The sequence below is a fragment of the Penaeus monodon genome, chromosome 3, assembly GCF_015228065.2.
Source record: "Penaeus monodon isolate SGIC_2016 chromosome 3, NSTDA_Pmon_1, whole genome shotgun sequence".
Classification (NCBI taxonomy): domain Eukaryota; kingdom Metazoa; phylum Arthropoda; class Malacostraca; order Decapoda; family Penaeidae; genus Penaeus; species Penaeus monodon.
Window position 1 is genome coordinate 31859319 of NC_051388.1, and position 24550 is coordinate 31883868.

Here is a 24550-nt window from a genome sequence, read left to right on the forward strand (position 1 = left end):
GAGGAGAGAGAGAGAGAGAGAGGAGAGAGAGAGAGGGAAGAGAGAGAGAGGAGAGATAGAAGAGAGAGAGAGGGAGAGAGAGAGAGAGAGAGAGAGAAGGAGGAGGGAGGAGAGAGAGAGAAGAGAAGAGGAGAGAGAAGAGAGAAAAGAGAGAGAGAGAGAGAGAGAGAGAGAGAGAGAGAGAGAGAGAGAGAGAGAGAGAGAGAGAGAGAGGAGGGAGGGAGGGAGAGAAAGAGGGTTTTCTTGATGTAATGTTTATGTTTGATGTTCCAGAGTGGCTCTACTTCACGCACTTTCTCTAAAAAGGAGTGGATCACTTCTGGGGAGAAATTGACATGTTCCATTTTGCGAGAAAATAGTTGAATGACCCGCCTTCTCTAAGCTGTGGGACTATTTACCTTCGTCGGTCAATTCAGCTTCTGAACGACATATCAAATATTTTTTTTAATTCACTGCAATCAATTTTATTGTAATGCAGGTTATATATATATTATGAAATCATATTTTGTAGCAAAAAAGGGAATAATATATTTTATAAAATTATTTGTACAAAATATGAAGTATAGTTTTTGACAATGGAAAAATTGCCCCGACTTTCGCCGAAGCAAAGACCCAACATGTTCGTCTTCTCGTGGTCTTAGCGTATCTCGGGGTTTTGCCCCAGCATTCGAGTTTGTTGGGGCAAAATTTCGGTGTATCTCGGGACCCTGAGTTATACCAGAGTAGTGTGACCGTAGCTTACAATAGAGATAGCTGAAAGTCTTCAGATTGGAACTTGTCATGGCGATCTGCCTTCTGCACCAAATCTAGAAATATTACTTCTCATAGTCCATAAAGGCATTCAATCATGTTCCCCTTTTATGTTCCACCGTATGTTTGTGTGAAAAAGCAAGGTTTCATTTTCAGATTCCAAATCCTTACACAACTGTTAGGTTCCACCTTTGACAAAGTTGACAACCATGTTCAGAACATCCCTCATTTCAGCAGGTTCTGTGGCTTGGAACCTGTGTATCATGCAATTATAAGTATACAAGAAACATTCTTGTTAGGCAACTGAAGCTCTAGCCAGCCATACATTTATTTATTTTTTTTAATGCTCATGTAATACTCAAGAACATCCTAAGGGTCCTGGGATGTAAACCACTGCTATAACCCAAAGCTTAGGGAGCCTGGACCTGAAAAGCAACTCTGTAGTTCTCCTTAATACACTTATAACCACCTTTTTACAAATAACTTGACAAACGATCTAATAGTGATGTTGAACTACAAGAAAGAAGGAAATCAAGGAAACTCCCTATTTTTACTAGTTTTATTACAATATGACAGACTGTATAAGGGATATTCTCAACCTACTAAGATGTTATAAATAAACTGAAGGAAAGTTATCCACATGTAATCTTCAATATATCGATCAGCACTCATATGAAAAAATATCTAGTTTATAAGGTTATATAGAAATCTCTCAACAAATTCAAAATCCTGTCCCCCAAAAGTATAAACTAGATACTGTACTGCCTCTATGTAATCAACAATGTCATCAAACTGTATGGCTAGGGAGGAGTGAGGTATGAATTACTTTGTAAAATCAAGTACTGCATTTCAGTTACAGAGACAAAAGAACAATATCTGATTCAATCTGCTCATTTTCACAGATTAAATGCAAGCACAGATGTGTCCAACAAATATTCCTTTGGATAATTTGCCATTATTCAGAAACTGATATATGACAAGTGATTAGTAACATATACTACATAATATTAAAGTATAAATAAATCCCACTACAATAAAAGAAAATCATTGTAATAAAGCATATGAAGAAAAGAAGTATGTTCATAAAAAGCATCTTTGCTATACAATATATATATATTCCATCATAAATTAATTTGTTTCCTATCATTTTCAGGCAACCAGTTTTATATAAACATCTACAAATTTGGCAAAGCACTCACTTTCCTGTCTGAAAACTAAAAGGCAAATAAGTGCCTGCTGTTCTAAATTTAATCATTTGGCCTAAGAGATTTGTGTTAATTTCTCAAAAGCAAACTTTTGTTATTCAAGCTGCAAATATCCTTAAAGTGATGTGGCTATTATACTTGGTAATCCTCTGGCCTAAGAGCATCAGGATCCCAAGCCCTGATGTTAGCCAAAGCCTTGTTAAGTTTGTTGCACCACAGTATTCTTTCTTCCTTGCTGTCTGCAGACAAGAGCAACCTGAGGAAGAGGGGAGAAACAACCTTAAACTACTAAAGCCATATATCAGACACTATCTTTATCTCAATCAACTGAAGAAATAGTACATCAAATGGGAGTGTAAAAGTGAAAAAGGAAAAGGAACCAGAGCACAAAACTGAACAAGAGCATGACACTTCTACGAAAAAGATACCCACTTGCTAACAAGAGCAGAACCATGAATCTCTTGCACAAGGTTATTAATATCCCCACTGTATGCAGGACGCATGCAGGTCAACTGGAAGGTATGCTGACGGGCACAGACATCCCTAGCCACAAGCTCTACACGCCGTGTTGTGCATCTACGGAGGTCAATCTGTCCAATGGCATCCTGCACAGAAATACATAATTATTGCTGATGGAATTTTCATGAAACTTCTTCCTGAAAGTAGTTAGTAGAATCCAATTCCAAAGGAAATCCCAAACAATTTTTAGACTAGTGTCATTTTGTGTTCCATCTTCCTACCTTCTTGGTCTCATCATCTGGATATCTCCAGTACCGAAGGTGCATTCCACTGAGGACACACCACCTTCTGTTCCAAGCACCAAAGCCCCCAACATCCTCAAACATTGTGAGGAAACCTCTCTCTGTGATGCCTCCCTCAAAGCTACAACTCACGTTCATCAGCAGATGGCCATCCAATGGGGAGGAAAAAGGGACCTATACACAAACAGAAAACTTAGATGATACTCTCACTCCAGAAGCAAAGTTAAGCAAATGTCTGCATATACATATATCCAATGTTATACGCATACATATATAAAACCAAAATAACACTTTCATGATAATAATAATAATAATAATAATAATAATAATAATAATAATAATAATAATAATAATAAAAAGGTTCACCACAAAAGATTCACTTCATTTAGGTGTAGTTACCCTAGAAGCTGTATACCTTTTCAAGTGTCCAAGCATTCCTGGTGAGAGTAGAAATGTTCAAGTGAGTGAAGCCAACAAGCTGGAAAGAGGAGCTACGAACAGCAAACGGGCCGCCAGGAGACTGCACAGAGGGGGATGCCACACGTGAGTCATTCTTCTGCAACCTCTTCAATGGGGTTAGCTTCATGCGGCTTTGCTCCTGCAAACAGAATACAAGTATATATACACAAAGGACAGGTCATGCAAACCACATATCTACCAAAATGTACACATTTCCCAAATAAAGAATAAGTATATATGATTGTGTGATAAATCATACTTAGGAGGGGTAGTGAAAATGAACCATTGTATGTCCTAGCCAGTGACTGAATTAGGAACTAAACTAAATTGTACTGAATTGGGCATTCAGTCAATGCATGTCATATTTTATTCCTATGTGTAGTTTTGGTATTAAAGATCCTGTTTATATTTTTGAAAAGTTTCCTTCAAAAAAGGAAATACATCTTAAGGACTATCTTAATTCACTGCATCAAATTGTTAGCCAGATAAGTAATTACACTAATAAATAATAGAAATTCAATAAGAATATTGAGTGGAAATCCACTATTCTATAAGCTGTTAACATAAAAGGAGGAAATCAATAAAAGAAAGGAGATACCTGGTAACCACCTTTTCTTCTAAATAAAATGAGACTAGGCCTATCTTCATGGATAAAAATTGTACCCTCAGCTAGACCTTGTGGATACTCACTTTTTCATCACAAAAAATCTGAGAATTTTCCTTTTTTTTTACAACTCATAAATTAACGGAATGTGTTTGATATAACTGCTCCAAAAAACAGAAAATCTACTATTTCTTTACATCAATATAGTACATTTAAAGCAAAATAGAAAAGAAGTAAATCAGTTTCAAGACAAAAAAATATATATATATAAATTGGGAATACTTGAAAATGTCATCCTGTGAACCTGAGCATGAAAAAAAATAAAAGATTTGCTACCTCAAATGAATATGTGTGAAGGAATAATGGGAGGTCATTGTGACAAATGTAGAAAAAAGTTGAAATGAGACGGAAACAAGATATAACTGATGCATGTTGATTGCATCATCAGTTATAATGGTGATGATTTATCAAACATACATGAGTTAACCTAATGTTGCTGGGAAAATGCTGTACCCATTTAAGAATTTTTTTAAAAAGGTCTCTGCACACAGATGGCTCTACAAGTACTTAGCCACAAGAGTCATCAGACCTCTCCACAAACATGTATCAACTGAACAGGTTCCCCTAACAGGTCTCCAACATCCTGGCTTTGCCTCATTGCTGAATGCATCAGCACCACCAGAGATTCCAGAGACTCAAGGTCTGTGACCTTGATATTGCTCTGCCCATTATCCAGTCCATGCAAAAAAATTGCTGGAGCAAGGACACAGCCTTGCCTAACAGCCGAGTTAACGGAATAAGCTCGACAGGCCCTTATCACGCTTTACTGCACTTCCAATATCAGTATATAGATTGATATTAAACCAACAATCCATGTCAGAATTCCCCTAAGCCATAGGGATTTGCAATGCACCAAGTAAAATACTTTCTTGAGGTTGATGTAGGCTGCAAGCAGCCCATGACCAAACTCGCAACAACATTCCACAATGACTCAAAGCCCTAGGAAGCAGTCTATTGAGAACTTACCAGGAATGAATCCAGACTGCTCCAGTCTCTGGTACCTTAGCACAGGGTCACAGATGCATTTCAGAAGAACCTTGCCTGGTATAATGAGCAGTGTGATGCCATGGTAGTTGCTAGAACCCCAATGATCCCCTTCCCTTTCCAGAGAGGGATGACCACACCCTTTACTTGGTCTGGGGGAATGGGACCAGACTGCCAGATGGCATCAAGGACCATAGGCAGGACGGAGGTCATTTACAGAGAAATATCTTTCATTCTGCTCTTGAAGAGAGAGTAAGGAACGAGTGTATCAGGGAAAGGTTAAGAGCATCAAGGCTGCAAGATAAACTACGTGAGGAATGGTTGAGGTGGTATGGACATGTACGAAGGAGAGGCGAAGAGTATGTAGGTAGAAGAGTGGAGAATATGAAGATCGGAATAAGGAGACATGGAAGACCAAGACGGAGGATGTATGACTGCTACCACGAGGATATGAGGGAAGTCGGAGTCCAAGAGCGTGATGCACAAGACCGACGCAGATGGAACCAGAAGATCCGCACCGGCAGCCCATGATGAACATGGAAAAGCTAGTTGAAGAAGAAGAATCCTTCAATCTGCTCAACAAGATTCCTGGTGTATTGTTCCTTGACCCTTCTCAATAGTGTCTGAACCTTGCACATCAAGGAACACTGCAAACCCTGCAAATTGCCACTCAGTCAAGCCATCCGACACATATACGTGGCCTTCATTGGTCTCCAGTGAGATGAAATTCTGCCTTGCCCTTGGGCATTTGCCAATGGACTCCTCTGCTGCATCAAGTGTTTCACACTTAAAAGAACTCCACAGAGCTACTAGGTCCATTAAGTTTTTGAGCACACTCCTCCCTCAATCTGTCCAAGTGAAACCACAGAACTCAGCAATCAGGGCAAACCCTGTAGTTCTGGAGTATTCTCCAGGAAGGGCTAACAAGAATGTGATCAATTCCCTTAGCCACAGTACCTGTATTGCTATACCATGTCCAGCAATGTGGGTTGGATTGCTAATACCAGGAGCCAGAAATCTTCAATCTCTGGGACCTAGCACAGCCCTGAAGGAGACTATTCTCATTACTGAGATCAGCTCTCAAGCCATGGAAACCAACAGACATCTCATAGCCAGCTCTATCACAGCCGGATACTGCATCTGTTTGCACCAGATGTGAGTTTGGCATAGAACGCCTTTCTCATCAATTTTGCAAACATCGGTAGGAGCATACAGAGCAATAAGAGAGACAAAACCAAAAGCCTGCTTCAGTCTCAATGCCATAATACGCTTGTCAACCAGTGTAACCTCTAAACCAACGGTTGAAGTCAGCTGGAGACAGCTATGGCTATTCCTTGGAGACGATGAGCATTGCTCCAGCCCGACCAGTAGTAGGTGTACCCACCCATACTGATCATGCTGCTGCCAGGTCTTCCCAACCCTGAGAAGGTAGCTACTTCAACTCCCAACCACTTACCTCAATAGCTGGGGTAAACAATCATTTTGCCACAAAGACCAGCTGTTCCAAGCTCCTACATCAAGAGCCCACCTGCCTCAGGCAGTTGCTCCAGGAGGAAACCACCTCTGCCACCTTCATCAATGCTTTCCCATTTAGAGCAGGGTTCCCTTAGTCTTTGTCCAACAGTCATCATGCTGGGTTGACAATTATCAGGACACAGGTGGGACAAGTGACTGGGGCACAGTTCCCATCCTGTGCCCCAGGTAGTTGAGGGACAGTAGTTGGTACAGAGATAGGGTGTGTTCCAACATGACTCCATAACTCTACAGCCCCATTGCTCTGAGATACTCCACAGCTTTGCCTAGGCCTGCAAGGTGCCCAGTTTCCATGGGTGAACACTACGAGGCACTTGATGATGGAGAGGCTATGAACTGGCAGGTGAGGCTTCTGCATAGCTGCTCCCTTTATTGCACTAGGCTAGCCAGCGGTGGCAGCTGTAAGGCTTGCAAGCATTTAACTCAATGCCAATAGGCATGACATGTATATATATCCCATGCCCACTGTGAGTTTACTTTATTAATTGTTTTTACACATAGATGGCTACACTTGTACTAAATCACCAATGAGCCAATTACAAGTACTGCCTGTCTCGCCCATTTACCCTTTTCCTTGATTTACAAAAATATTTTACATTATCTTATTTTGCTGTTACTAATGTAACTGTAAAGTAATTATAATGTCTATAATAAAAATAACACATTGATATTCATAGCATTAGTAAAAAATACATTCTTCCCACCAATTAAAGGAAAGATGAAATCAGGTTTGGTCACAAGGTCTACTAATTGACTCCTTTGTGGCTAAGCACTAGCAGAGCCATCTATGTGCCGAGACATTTCACAGAATACAAAAAATAAGCACAGCATTTTCCCCAGCAGCATTGGGTTAACACAACCTAGGCTACCACACCATTGCTTCACATCAACCTTAGGATGATGGATATTAGCAATTACTTAGAATACAGAGGGAATGAGTAAAGAGATTGGAGAGTAGATGAGAGAGAGAGAGAGAGAGAGAGAGAGAGAGAGAGGAGAGGGAGAGGGAGAGGGAGAGGGAGAGGGAGAGGGAGAGGGAGAGGGAGAGGGAGAGGGAGAGGGAGAGGGAGAGGAGCATTCATATTAGGAAAGTTTTGAATGTCCTCAAGAGTTTCTGGAGGTTAGTTGAGTGAAGAGGTCTGAGAAACAAAGCTTGTCTGATGAAAAGAGGAGATATGTCTGAGGAACAGAGGAAGAGGTGAGTGAAGGAGAGGATGTGGTAGGGGAAGAGGTGGGTGTAGGAGAGGATGTGGTAGGCAAAGAGGTGGGTGTAGGAGAGAATGAGGAAGGTGAAGATGGGGTAGAAGTTTAGATTGCCAGGTGCAACAGGTAAAGTGAGGAGGAGAAGGGCAAAAGCAACATGGGAGAGATTGGAGTATTTTGATTTAAAGTGGGGAAAAAATTGACTAGTGAGAGAGGGAGTAGAGATAGGATGGTAATGGGTAGGAAGACAAGATACTGGGGGAGATGTTGTGACATCTTCGGAAGAAGGGAGTAGAACAGAACAAGGGATAGTGTTGGGATAGGTAGTGAGAAAAAACCTCACTGGTGTGATTCCTGTCTGGCCTCACATAAAGCAAGGCCAAGTTTGAATCTGAGAACTGCTACCTCAGAATCAACTTGTAGATGGGGCAGCTTCTAGAAAATACATTATGGGATCCACCACAATTGGCACACGTGGATAATTGTGCAGAGCAATATGAATAGTTATAACCAGGGTGAACAAGTGTAGAGTGGGTTTTGAAGAAACAATGCTTAGTAGAGTGGCTACAATGCCAACATTCAGGGTCGATACGGTCAAACAGGCCAGGACAGTCCACCAATATAAAGTTTGTGATGGACATCATATCTACGGAAGCCAATCTTGGCAACATTGGTGTAGGACTTACAGCAGAATCTTGAAGGAATAGTGTAGCAATGTACTAATACTGCAGAGGTGGAGATTGAGTGGAGGATGTTGGAAGGGAGGAAGAAATGTACTCTGAAGATTGAGTAATGACCTGGGTAGATGATTTGAAGTGGATAGAGTTGATAGCAAGCACTGAGGAGGGGTAGTAGTAGTGGCAGTGGTTGGAACCCTGATCAAAGGAGAGGCAGGGGTTAGGAAACCAGAGAGGCCAAAGTTAGATAGGCTAGTTGATGAAGGGGCAAAACTTAATGCCCCTGATAAGGATACAAAATTTACCCCTCAGGGTGGACCGGGTATCACTGAGGGGTAGTAAAGGCAATTAATCAAGGGATTACTGTGCTCATGGCTCCCCCATACCATTCAGGACAGACAAAAAGTTAGCCTTTCATCTTTTCAGCAGTTTCTACAACTTAGGAAATGGAAAGAGGGAAAAAAGAAGGAAAATGAAAGAAGGAGAAGAAAAGGTCATGCAAGATTAGTTGAGCCAAGGTAGGAGTGATCCCCAGCACTCAGCCTCAGTCCCTGTCTTCTATGCTGCCCCTCAATAATAACAGGCATGGGATATATATGTGTGTGTGTGTGTGTGTGTGTGTGTGTGTGTGTGTGTGTGTGTGTGTGTGTGTGTGTGTGTGTGTGTGTGTGTGTGTGTGTGTGTGTGTGTAGGGGGGAGGGGGGATATTATTTATTGTGACTAATCCTAGTTCATTTTGCACAAAACTACATACAAGCTGTCCAAAACGGACAGGCTGTTTCCTTGCATCTTCTTTGTGATGAATGGGACCTACAGTGTTCCAGCTATGTCCTTATTCCCAAAGTAAGCTCTCTTCTCCCTCTCTAGCCATGCTCACCCCAATCTTCTTGATGTAAGTGGAACATGGGAACTGATATGCTATATCAAGATGGTAATAGAATGTTTCCCTGCGCAGACTCCACATCATCTCTTTAAGTAGACTATAACCAGGGTTCGTGATGAAAAAAACGAATAAAAAATGAATAAAAAATAAATAAATGAATAAATAATTAAATACATAATAAATAAATAATAATAATAATAATAAAAATAAATAAATAAATAAAAAATTAAAAATCTGATTCTTTTGATTTATCTGATTTTCTTTCTTTTTTATCAGCATAAAAATATTTCAAGCAATTATATATTCTATACATTACTTTAAAACACATTTTGGAGTGCTTTTACAGCATGTTGAATTACATCATCTCTCTGTTCTGACTGTTCCTTTATATATCATGACATGACATGGTCGGACTTGTGCCACTGTGTAGTAGTTTGTGTGTTACATCAACTCATTCCTGAGTGTAGAGAGGTCACAGACCAAAAGGCTTAATGTATCTGGTAGGAAGAGTGATCCATTTTCACAGAATTCCTTCATATGCAAACAGTATAAAATTAGGTTACAAAGAATAGTAGCAAGAATGAAATCTCAGAAAAATGTCAGCAGCTACAAAATTAATTGGAGGATTTGGATGATCCAGGTAAGGTGCCTTAAAGAAGTGTTGCAATTCCAACATTACAGAAAGAATGTTCAACTTCTGCCACAGTTTTTCAAAGTGTGAAGCAACAACTTCCGGCACATTTATTACAAAGACCACTTCTTATGAAAAAGCAAACCTTGATGAAGAAGTTATAATGATCTCTGCTACCAATTCTTCATTTAGATTGGTAGAATATCCTCAGTTTTGTAAAATGGTTGGGAAGTTGAGGCCAGGATTGCAGACAAATTCCTAACCATGATATAGGAAAAGAATATGCAAAGTATGCCACAGAGCTGAAGGATGAAACTGTTTGTCTTCAGATGGATGATCTAATATTCACAAGCCTATTATATATGTTACTGTGTCTACTTCAAATAAATAAATAAATAAATAAATAAATAAATATATAAATATATATATATATATATATATATATATTAATATATATATATATATATATATATATATATATATATATATATATATATATATTATATATATATATATATATATATATATATATATATATATATCTAGTGGATACAATAGACACAATTGGCCAGCCTCATACAGCTGAATATCTAGAAGAGCTCTCAAAATCAGCAATTCAGAATTGTACAGAGCAACTTGGTTACCATGCTGGTAGCAGTGACAGATAATGCACAGTTAATGTAAACAAAATGAGGAAACTGTTAGAACATGGAAATGAACTGAAGTTGATCTATGGCTGTACTGCTCACATTCTGAGTCTTCAGGTTTATGATCTAGAAATTGTCAATATTAAAGAGCATGTCATGTATACAATAAAATACTTTTATAAAATCACTATGTTTATGCAAGATACTGCCAGGAAGATGGGCAACGTCTTGTTATGCCTCAGGACACAAGATGGAAAACCATGTGTAACTGTCTGAAGACATACATAAAGAACTGGCCAGCTCTCATGAAAATTTATAAAATTGATAGGAGCAGACTAATGAAGCAGTCAACAGTGGACCTACTTGCATGACTAGAACCAACAGCTGTGACTTTGGACAAAGTCATATGTACAATTGCTGAAGTACTGTACATATGGAAAGAATTAATCACAACTTTATCAATGACAGAGATGCAGTAACTATTGCAAAAAAGAATTTTGGCCAAGTCACAACATAAGCTCATCTTGCAAACCTGATTTATTCTTCCTTTAAAGGAAAACTGCTTAGTGCAGAAGTGAATAATACAATGGACTATACTAATGAAAAGTTTCCCTCATTTGTCCCAGTCATCTCTGAAATTTCAAAATAAATTGGATCCTTTTCTTACATTTAAGTCTAGTGATTCTGTGACCAAGGGTATGTCAGCTGTTGAATGGTGGTTACATTCAAATGTGTTGGTTAGTGATCTAATTTCAGCAGTACAACAACTACTGTCTGCAGTGGCATCAGCATCAGAGGTTGAAAGAGACTTTTCAAGCTATGGTATTGTACATTCAAAACTAAGGAACTGGCTGATGACAGAAAAAAACAGCAAAACTGGTGTTTTTGTTTAAAATCATGAACACAGAATAGATGTATTTGATGATATTAATGAATAGGATGCATAAAAGAACCAATTTTATTGTCATAAGAACTAAAAATAAAAAATTTAATTTTTAAATATTCTTGATTTCAACAAATTTATAATTTATTTTTTTATGAACTACTTTTCAAAAGAAGAGTGCAACATTTTTTCAAAGACTGCTTTTCCACTAAAAATTCAGGCTAAATACAGGCTATAATAATTTTGAATTTTCTTATTTAAATTCATTACTTCATTATACGTAAATCTCTTTTTTTTCTTTTTTTTAAATAGTATGTGGTATTTTTTGTAGTGCTGTACTGTAAAAGGAAGTGCTTTAGTATTCTACTTCTCAGAGACAAGTACAGTTCATTACAAGTAAAACCATTTGATGTAATTTTTAATGGAATGTGGAAATTTTTGCTGGATTGTACAAGTGATTTTAGTGTTCAATTCATCAGACATGTATAAAGCAGATGTAATTATGTGTTTATTTTCATATTTATTTTTTAACTCCATGTTGCTTTGGGCAGAAGTAATTTTTTTTTTATCATTTGATATAAACCTTGGGTTAAATCACTGATTTAACCCAACCACCCATGGATTTATGTTCTGTCCCCTGTAGTCTTTGTGAATTTTGTTACATACAGATGGCTCCACATGTGCTCAGCCAGCAAGGAGTTTATTAGTAGGCCCTAGTGACTGATCCTGATTTCCCCATTCCTTGAATTGGCAGGAAAATGTGTTCTCCTTTATAATACAATTGATATCAATACAGTTATTATTTTTATTGATGTTATGATTATTAAATTCTTATTAAAATTAAAATCTTGGTAACATTTAAGACTATGAAATAAAACAAGACCCTTTCCAAAAGTCAAGGAAAAGGATAAACAGGTGAGATAGGTAGGACTATTAACTGACTCCTTGGTGATTCTTCTCATATGTGCCAAATGGGTTAAATCATTATGATTTAAATTGGCCAACCCTCTCTATAACCATGCAGTAACAATAACAAATAATTTTATGTTTTAACTGGCAGACAGACAGGTTTCCTGGGTGTCTACCTGGTCTGTAAAGCATAGAGTTCCACTCGTCAAACTCAACTTTGGTCCTGTAGCATTGCCAGCTGCCCAAACTCCAATAACACACAGATTAATCTACAACTACACCCCACCATGCTTGGCATCATAGGGTGTATTTGTAGTAGCATTATAGCCTTATAATACCATAGTAACACTTAAAAAATTTAAAAGACAATTGTAGACTATGGATCCTCAGAAGTTGAATCTGGGTATAAAACATTTTAGGTATACCTCCCAGAAGCCTAGGTTCCAATAGCCAGATGGCCCTGGTACCATCTCTGGGTAGCCTCAATCCCATTTTGGTTCCATTACTATCACACACACACCCTGGTTTGGCTGGCTTCAGAATATTTTGAGTGATTTCAAACTGCATAAAAATATATTACAAATCCCTTAAAATGATCACAGTCTGTAGATCACCACTATCTAGGCAAAGAATGATCTAGATCTGGCCCTCATAGTTACCCAACTAGCAAACCTAAGCCTGACTAATATGGTTATAATCCCAGAGTTAGATGTAGCTTGTGACTACTCTTTTGATTCCAGTAAAAGTACAATCACAAAATGAAGATAATTCCGGACGTGAATCCGAAGGCCATTTGAACCACAGCTTTAGTTCTTAACCCATTGCCGACGGGTGACATGTACGCACATGCCATGGCATGGCGGGACCATCTGCCGGGGGCACGTATGCACATGCCATAGAGCATGTATGGACATGCCATGAGTTTTTTTTGTTACAATCACGGCAAAAGATTATTTTTTTGCCAGTGAAAGTGTGATTAAGTCAGTTTTAACACTCATTTTTACCATGCAACAAACTAAAAAAATGCAACAAACTGACAATTTCAACTCCATGATGCCGCACACTGCTTATTTTATTCGGACTATAGACCTAATAATGATCAACTATGGAGTCTATATAAAAACAAAAAATACCCTTCAGTCTCGATTTATCAGGGAAATTTGGCAAGTAGAGACTGTAAAAATAAAAAAAAACGAAAATACAACATATCTTCGTAGTATTACGAAGAAACGGCATGGGATGCTGGTATTTGGCATGAGTGGTCGCGCATGCTAGGGCGACGATATAAGCCCCCGGCAGCGAGGCCCCGGCCTCTATGAATCCGTCAGTTATGGGTTAAGAAAGCACACAGACCAGGCCAAAAGATGGTAATATCGAACTTGACTTGAGTCCAAAGGTCAGATAAGGTTAGTGAAACTGACATTTTTATTCTTTTTTTCTGGATAATACATTCTTAATTCATGATATGCTTTCTGGTACCTGAATACTTAATATGTTATGTACTATTGGTACATACACACAAACACATTAACCACAGGAAAAAAATAGAGGCCAAGTTCCACTAGCTAGACTTGATCCTGATCTAAAAGTTACCTTTGAGTGCCTAGCTTCTTGCTTCGGTTTCACAAGTATACCTCTACAGGCTTCGCATAGCTAGTATGTTAATTGTACAATACTCAATAAACTTGAGATGATCATAGTCAACAGATCTTCAATAGCCACAAAAAATAAGCAAGATCTGGGCATTACCACTGTTTTAGCCTTGGCCTGGCAAAAATGGTGATATTTCCAAACTTGAGCCACATCCCAGAGTCAGATAAGACCAGCTGAACTATGGATTAAGAAGTAGACCTTTCTCGTTCCAGCCACAGTAAGTGCTCACCTTTTTTATGCTAAGGTTCCGGTGATGAATTGTGCTCAGGGCATAGACTTCCAGTGCAATGTTGAAGTCAGAAGTAAGATGATGCAGAGACATCAGATTTGGGAAGGTGACAGCACCATCAACCACACACTCAGGTGTTGTCAGCAGCTGCGAGGATATGACCTGATCCCGGTGTTTCACAAGGACCATCAGATGATAAATGGTGTCACCTGGAAAGGAAGTCATTTCCAGACAATATGCTATAATTGTACAATAATATTGATGATCACTATTAAAAAACATATTGATCAATTCTTCATAAATGGACAGACTTAAGTGTATCGAAATATATGCAACAGAGAGATACTAAACAGCAAATAGCCATAAAAAAACAGACCATTGATTCCCTTCTTGATGAAGTCCTGCTTGAGAGGTACTGATATCCTGGATATGCTGATGGAGCCCTGGCAGCAATCCTCATCCCCTGGCCAACTGCGCTGAGCCAAGGCACCCTCAGTCTTCAATCTCTGGTTGTAGTTAGAAGAAAACTTTACCATACTCCTCTATACACCGAGGCATGCATGTTCTGACTGTATGATATCTATCTGTCTTATAGTCTGTACTTAACCCATTCACACTGGGATAATGTCTTCACATCATATTCATTTGGATTGGTAGGGGAATGTGAAAGGAGATAACAGAAGACAAGAGTATGAAAGAAAGAAGACGACTAAGAACAATTTGGACAGCTGTGCCATGAAAGACAGAGTTTGAGCCAGGTAATGGTCATGACAGAGATAAGTAGCACTCATTCATCAAATTCATATTAAAAGTTAAAATACATATTAAAAATTAAATATATATAATATTATTATATATAATAATATAATATTATATATATAATTATATATTATATATATATATTATTATATATATATATATATAATATATATATATATAGTATATATATAATATTATATAATATATATATAAATATATATAATATATATAATATATATAATATATATATAATATATAATAATATATATATATAAATATATATATATATATATATATATATATATATATATAGTATATATATATATATGGATCATTTCGGTTTATTCGTCTGAAGAGGAACTCTTATGTGCATATATGTATATGTGCATATATGTATATATTTATATACATATACATATATGTATATATATATATACATATACATATATATATATATATACATAAATATATATTATATATATATATATATATATGTAAATAAATATATACATATATACATATATACATATATGTATATATGTATATATGTATATATGCATATATGCATATAGATATATATGTATATATGTATATATTATTTACATATATATAATATATATATATATATATATATATATATATCTACTATATATATATATATATATATATAATATTTATAATTATATATATATAATTATATATATATATATTATTATATATAATATATATATATTTATATATAATATATGATATTATATATATATAATATTTATATAATATATATATTTATATTTATATTTTATTTATATTTATATTATATTATATATATATATATTTATATATATATATAAAATTTATATATATAAAATTTATATATATATATATATATATATATATATATAATCTATATTTATATATACATATTACACACACATATATATACATATAGATACATAAACAAGCAAAAATTATTTTTCCTTTGGAAATATTATGTGTAGAAATACAATTAAGTAACTCCAACAATATTTCCAAACAAAACATTCAAGGACTATCAACCTGGATCTCATTGAGAGCAGTCTGCCTTTTCTGACTAGCTAACAGCAGCAGCTTCTCGGCCTCAACATGCTGTGGAGTACCTTGCTGTTCCACACGTTGCAGTACCACTGTGATGGCATTGGATGCCTGTGATATTACACGCTGCTGTTCTTCCACCTGCAGAGTGATGGCCATAAGTAGCTTGAAATCCCATACTAAGAAAAATTGACCAACAAATAACAGAATTAACAGAATCAATGCTAAATTCAAATGAGTAAGTAAACAAATGCAGCATATGCAAGAGCATGAATTTTCAATGAATTCAAATCAAATTAATGTTTGTGTTTGTCACATTAGCCTCACCTCCTCCTGGAGTTCCCTGATTCGTGCACTAACAGTGACAGAAGGACTCACTGCTGGCTCTGGTGTTGGAGACCTCAAATCAGGACGACGAACTATTTGCCTCACTGGTGTGTACGTCACTTCCTATTGATTTAATTATTTCTTAATAATCCACCTTTATTTCTTAATAATCCACCTTTTACTAAGCCTATAAAATTTTGAGGACATATATACTGTTAAAGTTTCTAAGGGCTCAATTACATTTCCTTTGAACTAACACAAAGAATTAAAGCTAAAAAAAAACATTTTCTTCAAAGGACTTTAGAGTAACATGCAGAAAATAAGAACTACAAAATTGTGTTTTGTGCTTGTGTGTGTGTGTGGTGTGGGTGTGGTGTGTGTGTGGGGGGGTGGTGGTGGTGGTGGGGGGGTTGGTGTGGGTACACAGCAGAGCAAGGGCGTGCGGGTGCGGGGAGCGGATGCAGGGGCATTTGGATATTAATAAATAAAAAGACTTTTAAACACTATATACATAACTATATTTATATATGTACACATACTTATTTTAACCCAGACACACACCACACACACACAACACACCCCAACTTATATAGGGGATCATATTTTATATATACAAATACTTTTATAATATATATATAATATAATTATATATTAATATATATAATATATACATAAACATATTTTATAAATGTATTCATAATAACATATACATATATATTACATATACACATATATACATATAAATAGACACATCAAACATATAGATGTGCATGAAGATATATATGTACGAACATTAAACCTATGCAAGTAGAGTCAATCAAATAGATGTGAGAAAAGTAGTTTTGTAGATGTGTATATATTTTTAAAAGTATAATGTGTGTATGTATATTATGTATATTTGTTAGTATTGGTGTGTGTGTATATATATATATAATTATTATATTATATATATTATTTATATATATAAAAGTTATATATATATATATATATATATATATATATATATTACATACAAACACACACACACGTGTCTATATATATGCATATGCATATGTTATGTTATAGATATATAAATATATAAACATACATATACAAGTATCTATATGTATATGCAAATGCATGTAAATCTTTATACATGTATCTAAAAAAAAAAAAAAAAAAAAAAATAAAACAAAAAAAAAAAAATTAATATATATATATATATTTTTTTTTTATTAATATATACAAATTTATATATATATATATATATATATATCTTTTATATTTAATATAAAATATTTTAAATATGATTTTTCCCCTTATATATAAATGTATTACAAATATATATTATTTTAAAATATTTATATAGTTTTAAATACAATTATATAAAATATATAAAAATAAATATATATATTACATATCATATTACAAAATTAATAATAATAATATATATTATATATATTATATATAATTATATATTTTAATCATATTAGATGAAGTAAAGAAAAATATATATATATAAATATATAATATATAATATATATAAATATATATATATATATATATATGGGGTGGGGTTCACGTGCAGGGGATTGAAGCGATGGTTGTGGTACCCTAGTGTGTTAGTGTTGCATCCCTTCTGCTTCAGCTTCCACCCCGGTACCCAGGCGAAAAGGAAGCAGCTTCTGCAAAATTCTCCCCTCCAGGTCACACCCTCTCCATCTTAAGACTTCTGCAGGCCTCCTCGTGGCCACCCGGGGTAACGGGGTACCTTGCGGTCCCAGGCAAAAATCTGTGGGGGATCTCGGAGCAGGGGAGGCCCAGAGGTCGGAGTTAGGGCCCCACCGGCGTGTGGACACGCTCTGGTTTGTCCCAAACTCCTGCCCCCAGCCCCCCGGGGGGAAATGGGGCGGCTCGGGGGGTGGGCCTTGCCAGTCCCCCCCCCCAGAATGCCCCCTCTGGAAACTCTTTTTTAAATGGAAATGCGGGGGGAGGGGTTTTGTCCCTCCCCCCCAGCAAGTAAGGGGGCGTGGGTCCCGCGGGGGGGCAAATGTGGGGGTGCAGGATTGGAGCGAGAGTTATTTTCCGCCTGCGCCCCGGCAGGCCCCAAAAACCCACCATGAGCTTGTGGGGGAAAGCCCTCGGGAAACCCCCCACAGGTGGATGGGCGGTCCCACAGCCTCCCGCCCCCCTTTACTGGGGCGTGTTGGGGGGCGGCAGAGGTGGCGGCACCCGGAGTGCCCACCCAGGTTTAAACCCTCAGGCGTGCTTTCCGGGTAGGGCTTGGAAATCCGGTCCTTCGGAGGGAGGGGTTCCCCCGCTATCGCGGGAATTGAAGCGACGGGGATTAGGTGGTCCCCTCTCGAGGGAAAAGGGCCCTGGTAGCGGCACGATCAGGTGGGTGGTTACACCACTATGGTCGGGCTGCAGAGAGGGTCCCCCACCTCCAGGGTGTAGCCATAGCCATCTCCAGTCGACTTCAGCCTGCGGTAGTCGAGGGGGTTGGGGATCATGGCATTTAGACGAAGCATGCTTTGGGTTCATGTCTCTTATTTCTGTTACGCCCTTTCCCCAGTACATAAAACCCATTGAAAGGGGTTCTACGCCAAACGCATCGTGGCAGCATTGCCCCCGGCGGACTTGCATTGTTTTGGGCGACTTCAATGCGGGATCCGGCTGTGACGGCTGGCTACGAGATGTCTGTGGCCCCCCTGGCTGGGAGCTGATCCCCCGCAGCGAGAATACCTCCTTCCCGGGGGCTTTTCTAGGTCCCAGAAAAAGAGGACCTGGCTCCTGGTACCAGCGCTCCAACCGCATGCTGGGCTGGTAAGCGATACGGGTCAGTGGCCAAGGAGATCGACCCCATCCTTTTGAGCACGCGAGGGGGATCCTCCCGAATGCAGGGTTTACGGAGTGTGAGGGGGGTGGTCATCCCCCCATGGAAGGGGGAAAAAGGGGTCGATGGGGCTGTAGAACTACCCGGGCATTCCTGCTCAGATACCAGGAAGGTTCTCGCTCCACATTTTTTCTGAAAGGATCCACAACCACCCACTGAGGCACCAGAGACCGGAGCAGTTGGTTTTTTCCTGGCAATCCACAAAAGACCGTATCCCAGCGTCGAGTAATTGTGGAAAACCCGCTGAGTTTTGGCGTGGGTTTCTTGCAGCCTACATGACCTCAAGAAGGCTTTGATCGGGCACGGGAAAGCTATGGAGACCTGGGCTCAGGGGGAAATTCCGACACAGATTATTGGCCTGATAGCAAGCCTCTATACTGGTACGAAAAGGGGGGAAAGTGTGGTGGGGGGATTCAACTTTTTTCCCTGTTAATTCAGGGGTGAGGAAGGCTGTGTCCTTGCACCCACACTTTTTAAAACTTGTAGGGGCTGGATAATGGGCAGAGCTACTAGCCAATCAGTCGGGCAAACTAGGGAATATTAAAAGGCCGGGGACTTTTTCCACGATGTTCCCCCTATCTGAGTCCTTGGGGTCACTTGTGGCGGTCTTGTGCATTTTGCAATGAGGCGAAGCCCCTAGGTTAGAGGTCTCCCGGACCAAGACCCAAGATTCAGGACTTTGGGGGCCTGTTTGGGAACCCCTTCAGCGATCCATGCTTTGCGGGGGGGAGGACGTTTAAGTACAGAAATTTTTTCATACCTTGGGAGCGTTTGTCCCCTATTTTGGGTTGTCAGGGCCGGAAATCAGTAGCGGATTGGTCTGGCAAAAGGAGCCATGAACTCGATCAAAAAGAGCGTTTTTGGGGAATGTCGGTCCTAGCAGAAGGACCAAGCTGGTGTCTTCAAGGGCCCTTTATACTTCCAGTTTTGCCTATGGAAGCGAAACCTGGGGTATCCATGCCTTGGATTCTCGCCTTGATGCCCTTTTTAAAAGTCCCTTCCGGGAATGGGTACAGTTGGCAGGACCAAGTGTCCAACGGCGGTTACACCGTGAGATGCATGGGGCCTGTTACTTGCATAATCCGGGATGCCAACTCAGGTATATGGCCACCTAGCTCGCCTCCCATGGACGACCCTGCCCACCAGGTTGTCTCCTGCGAGACCCCCTGGGGGGAGGGGACCGTGGGACTCCCAGGAGATCATGGGTTGGGCAGTCGCGAGACTTTCGTGAGGAAAAGAATGGGCCCCCTTGCCCGCCTGGGACTCGCCTCGAGGATCCTCGTGGCTGGAAGGAAGGGTGGATGCGCCCGGCCCCCCCTCGGCGTTAGCCCCCCCATGTGATGTGATTATAATTATTATTTTAATAAATATAATTAATATATATATATATGTATATGTATATGTATATGTATATGTATATGTATTTTCTTACTTCATCATAGCATTTTGTCATTGCTTTGACCATTGTCCTCTTTACATTATCTATTGCCCAGTGTTAATTTCATTGTCTATCAGTCATCCTGTCTCCCACATATATGACCTGCCCATTGCCATTATTCCTTTTTGGGTGCCCATTTCATATTATATAAAAAATACATATTTTACAATAAATTCATTTTATATCTTTCTTTTCTTCTCTTTCTCTCTCCCCTCTCTCTCTCCTCTCTCTCTATATATATATTATTATATATATTTATATATATTAATAGCAAATATATGTATACACACACACAACATATAAGAATATATAAAGATATATAAAAACACACAAGTTTTTACAATACATATTTATATACATTTATTTATATACATAGATATACACTAACATATTTATACATATCATATACTTATATATGTATATAGATACATATATATACATATATGTAGATGTTGATCTATATAGTTATAGATTAGTATGTATATATTTCTATGCATATAGATTTGTATGTATATATTTCTATGTATGTTGAACATCTTGAACAAAAGGGAATTAAAGTTATGGTATTTGATGAGAAGTAAAAGTATTGAGAAAAACTTTCTGACAGGGATGGTGATAGGAAACAGAGGAAGAGGCAAACCAAAGACAAGACAACGACATCAAAGTATTTGCGGGTTTTCGATGGTACAGTGGAAAAAAAAGGCAAGTCGAGGGTTTAGTGGCGAAGGAGTGGAGAGGTCCCGGCTGCTCAAAATGAGCATACCGGGTTTTTTTGGGAATTATAACAATTTTTTGTATACATGTGTATATATATGTACATATATATTTATATATATAAATATACATATGTATATGTATATAGATATATTATGTATTAATATATTTGACAATATACTAAATTATCTATATATATATAATATATATTTTTAAATATATATATATTATATATACATAAAACCCCACCACCCCCAATTTTTTAAAATTTAAGTAACTCCAAAAATCTTTTTACACAAAAAACACAACATATTGCATATATATAATATAATATATAATATTTTAATATATAATATAAAATATATATATAATTGTACATATGTAGCTATTTATATGTATAATAGCATATATTTTTATATGTAGTATTTTTTTGTTTTCATAAATATATATATATTATATTAATATAAATATATATATATATAAAAATATTATAAATTATATATAATATATATAAAAATATTATTATATATATATAATATATTACTTATATATAAAAATATACATTTATAAAATTAATAATAAATATATATATATAAAATATATATATATAATAAATATTTTAATAATAAAATATATATATATACTAAATTTATATATATAATTTTGTATATATAGATACATGTAGACATATTTGTGTGTGTGTGTATGTGGTTGTGTGTGTGTATGTGGTTGTGTATGTGGGGGGAGTTGTTTTATTTTTTTATGGGGGTGTGTGTGGGGATGGATGTGTGTGGTGTTTTGTCCCACGGCATGCTGCGTAATGTATGTATTATGTATTAATAATTTTATAATTACATATCTATATATACAATATATAATTATTTCTATAAATATACATATGTACACAAACACACAGTCACACACACTTGTACATATATATATATAAATGTATATCATATATGCATATAGATACATAAATGTATACATTTTTTATATATTTTATATATATATACACACACATATATGTGTGTGTGGATGTGTGTGTGTGTGTGTGGATGTGTGTGTTTGGATGTGGACGTGTGTGTGGATGTGTGTGTGTGTGTGTGGATGTGTGTGTTTGGATGTGGACGTGTGTGTGGATATGTGTGTGGATGTGAGTGGATGTGTGTGTGTGTTTGTGTGTGTGTGCACATGTATGTATGGATGTGTGTGGGTGTGCGCAGACACACAGACACACACTTGTACATATATATAGATATATGTATATAATATATGCATATGGATACATAAATGTATACATTTTATATATTTTATATATACACATATATATGTGTGTGGATTGTGTGTGGAGTTGTGTTTGTATTTGGATGTGGTGTGGAGGGGATGTGTTTTTGGGATGTGTGTGGATGTGTGTGGATGTGTGTGTGTGTGTGTGTGTGGTTGGGGGTTGTGTGTTTGGTGTGGTTGTTGGTGGTTGTGGTGGTGGTGTTTGTGGTGTGTGTGCCATGTTGTATGGAGTATGGAGGTGTGTGTTTTTGGGGATTGTGTATGGATGTGTGTTGGTGTGTGTGTGTGTTTTGGGGGTGTGTGTGTGTGTGTGTGTGTGTGGTTTGTTTGGGTTTTGTGTGTGAGTGTGGGGGGTTGTGTGTGAGTGGTGTGAGTGTGTGTGAGTGTGTGTGCGTGTTGAGTTGTGGTGAGTGTGGCGGTGTGTGTGAGAGTGTTGGCTTGTGTGTGTTTTTGGATGGTGATGGATTGTGTATGGATGTGTGTGGTGTTGTTGTGTGTTTTTTTTTTGTGGGGTGTGTGTGTGTGTGTGTGTGTGTGTGTGGTGTGGAGTGTGGTGAGGTGTGTGGGGTGTTTTTGGTAGTGTGGCGTGGTGGTGAGAGTGTGTGCGCATGTGTTGTTGCGTGTGGGGGAGAGTGTGTGTGGGGTTGTGTGTGGGGTTTTGGTGTGGAGTGAGGGGTGTTGTGTGTGTGTTGTGGGTGTGGTGGTTGTGTGTTGTGTGTGTGTGTGTGTGTTGTGTATGTGTGGTGTGTGTGGTGGGGTTTGTGTGAGTGGTGTGTGCATTAGATACAAAAATGTATACATTTTTTAAAATTATTTTATATGTACACAACACACACCATATATGTATAATATGACATAATGTGTGCATAATACATACATCTTCTACAATATATACAATTTATACATAATATATATGTTTAATACACTTTAATAACAAACAATACATATGTTATGTATGGTATAATATTCACATATATCGTAATACAAATACAAAAATGACATGTAAATACTTTTAATATATTATAATATATATATAATATATATTATATATATATGAATATACATAAAATAAATATATAGTATATACTATACATAAGATATGTGATATCATATACAAAAAATATAGTTATATACAGTACATAAATTATGTGTAAACATATACATAAATATTGTGTATATACATATACAAAATAATATGTATAAAAATTACATTTTACATGAATAATAAACATAATTTAACAAAAAACATACACACTTATTATGCATATTTTGTGTTTATATATTTGCATTTGACATATAAAAATAAAAATATTATAAATAAATAAAAAATGTTTTTGGTGCTGTGTGTGTGTGACAATCATGTCCATTATAGATTTTATTTTATGTGCATAATATAATATATATATATAATATATTTTAATAATATATTTTTAAATATATCATTATATGATGTGTATAATATAATATAGTTTTATATAATATATATATAATATATAATAATAGTATATATATAAATATATGAATTAGTAAAAAAATTATAAATAATATTAATATATAGATAACATAACATATAAAATAAACTTTTTAAGTTATATAAAAATTTTAAAACATATTATAACTATTTTAAATATATAATATACATAATACAAATACTATAATTTTGCATATTTTATATTATATATTATATATAAAACCTAGTCTAACATAGATAAAATAAATTATATTTTAAAATTTAATAATATTTTATATGCAACACTTTATATTATTAAAAATAAAATTAAATATAAATAAAAATATAAATATAAATAAAAATATTAATAATTATATATATATATAAAATATTATAATTATATAATATAATAAGAGTATGTACCAAAAACATTTTCCCGTTTTGATACAATGGAAAAAAAAACCCACAATAAAAAAACTATTTTTTTGTATTGGGGGTTTTTTTCCATATTAATTAATATATATATATTATATATATATATTTTAAATTTTAAATTTT

The 24550-nt window shown here is 36.5% G+C and overlaps 1 protein-coding gene across 1 annotated transcript in view; it reads right to left on the reverse strand.

Annotated features, from left to right (window-relative positions):
- Window positions 1–1297: 1297 nt before the first annotated feature.
- The window catches only part of LOC119594218 (anillin-like), a gene marked incomplete at its 5' end in the record, with an annotated part of 31722 nt that continues 8469 nt past the window's right edge, over window positions 1298–24550 (reverse strand). The window contains 8 exon segments of the mRNA XM_037943291.1: window positions 1298–2211; window positions 2388–2560; window positions 2696–2890; window positions 3132–3314; window positions 14072–14280; window positions 14448–14577; window positions 15887–16042; window positions 16229–16351. Of these exon segments, the coding sequence (XP_037799219.1) occupies window positions 2088–2211; window positions 2388–2560; window positions 2696–2890; window positions 3132–3314; window positions 14072–14280; window positions 14448–14577; window positions 15887–16042; window positions 16229–16351 (1293 nt within the window).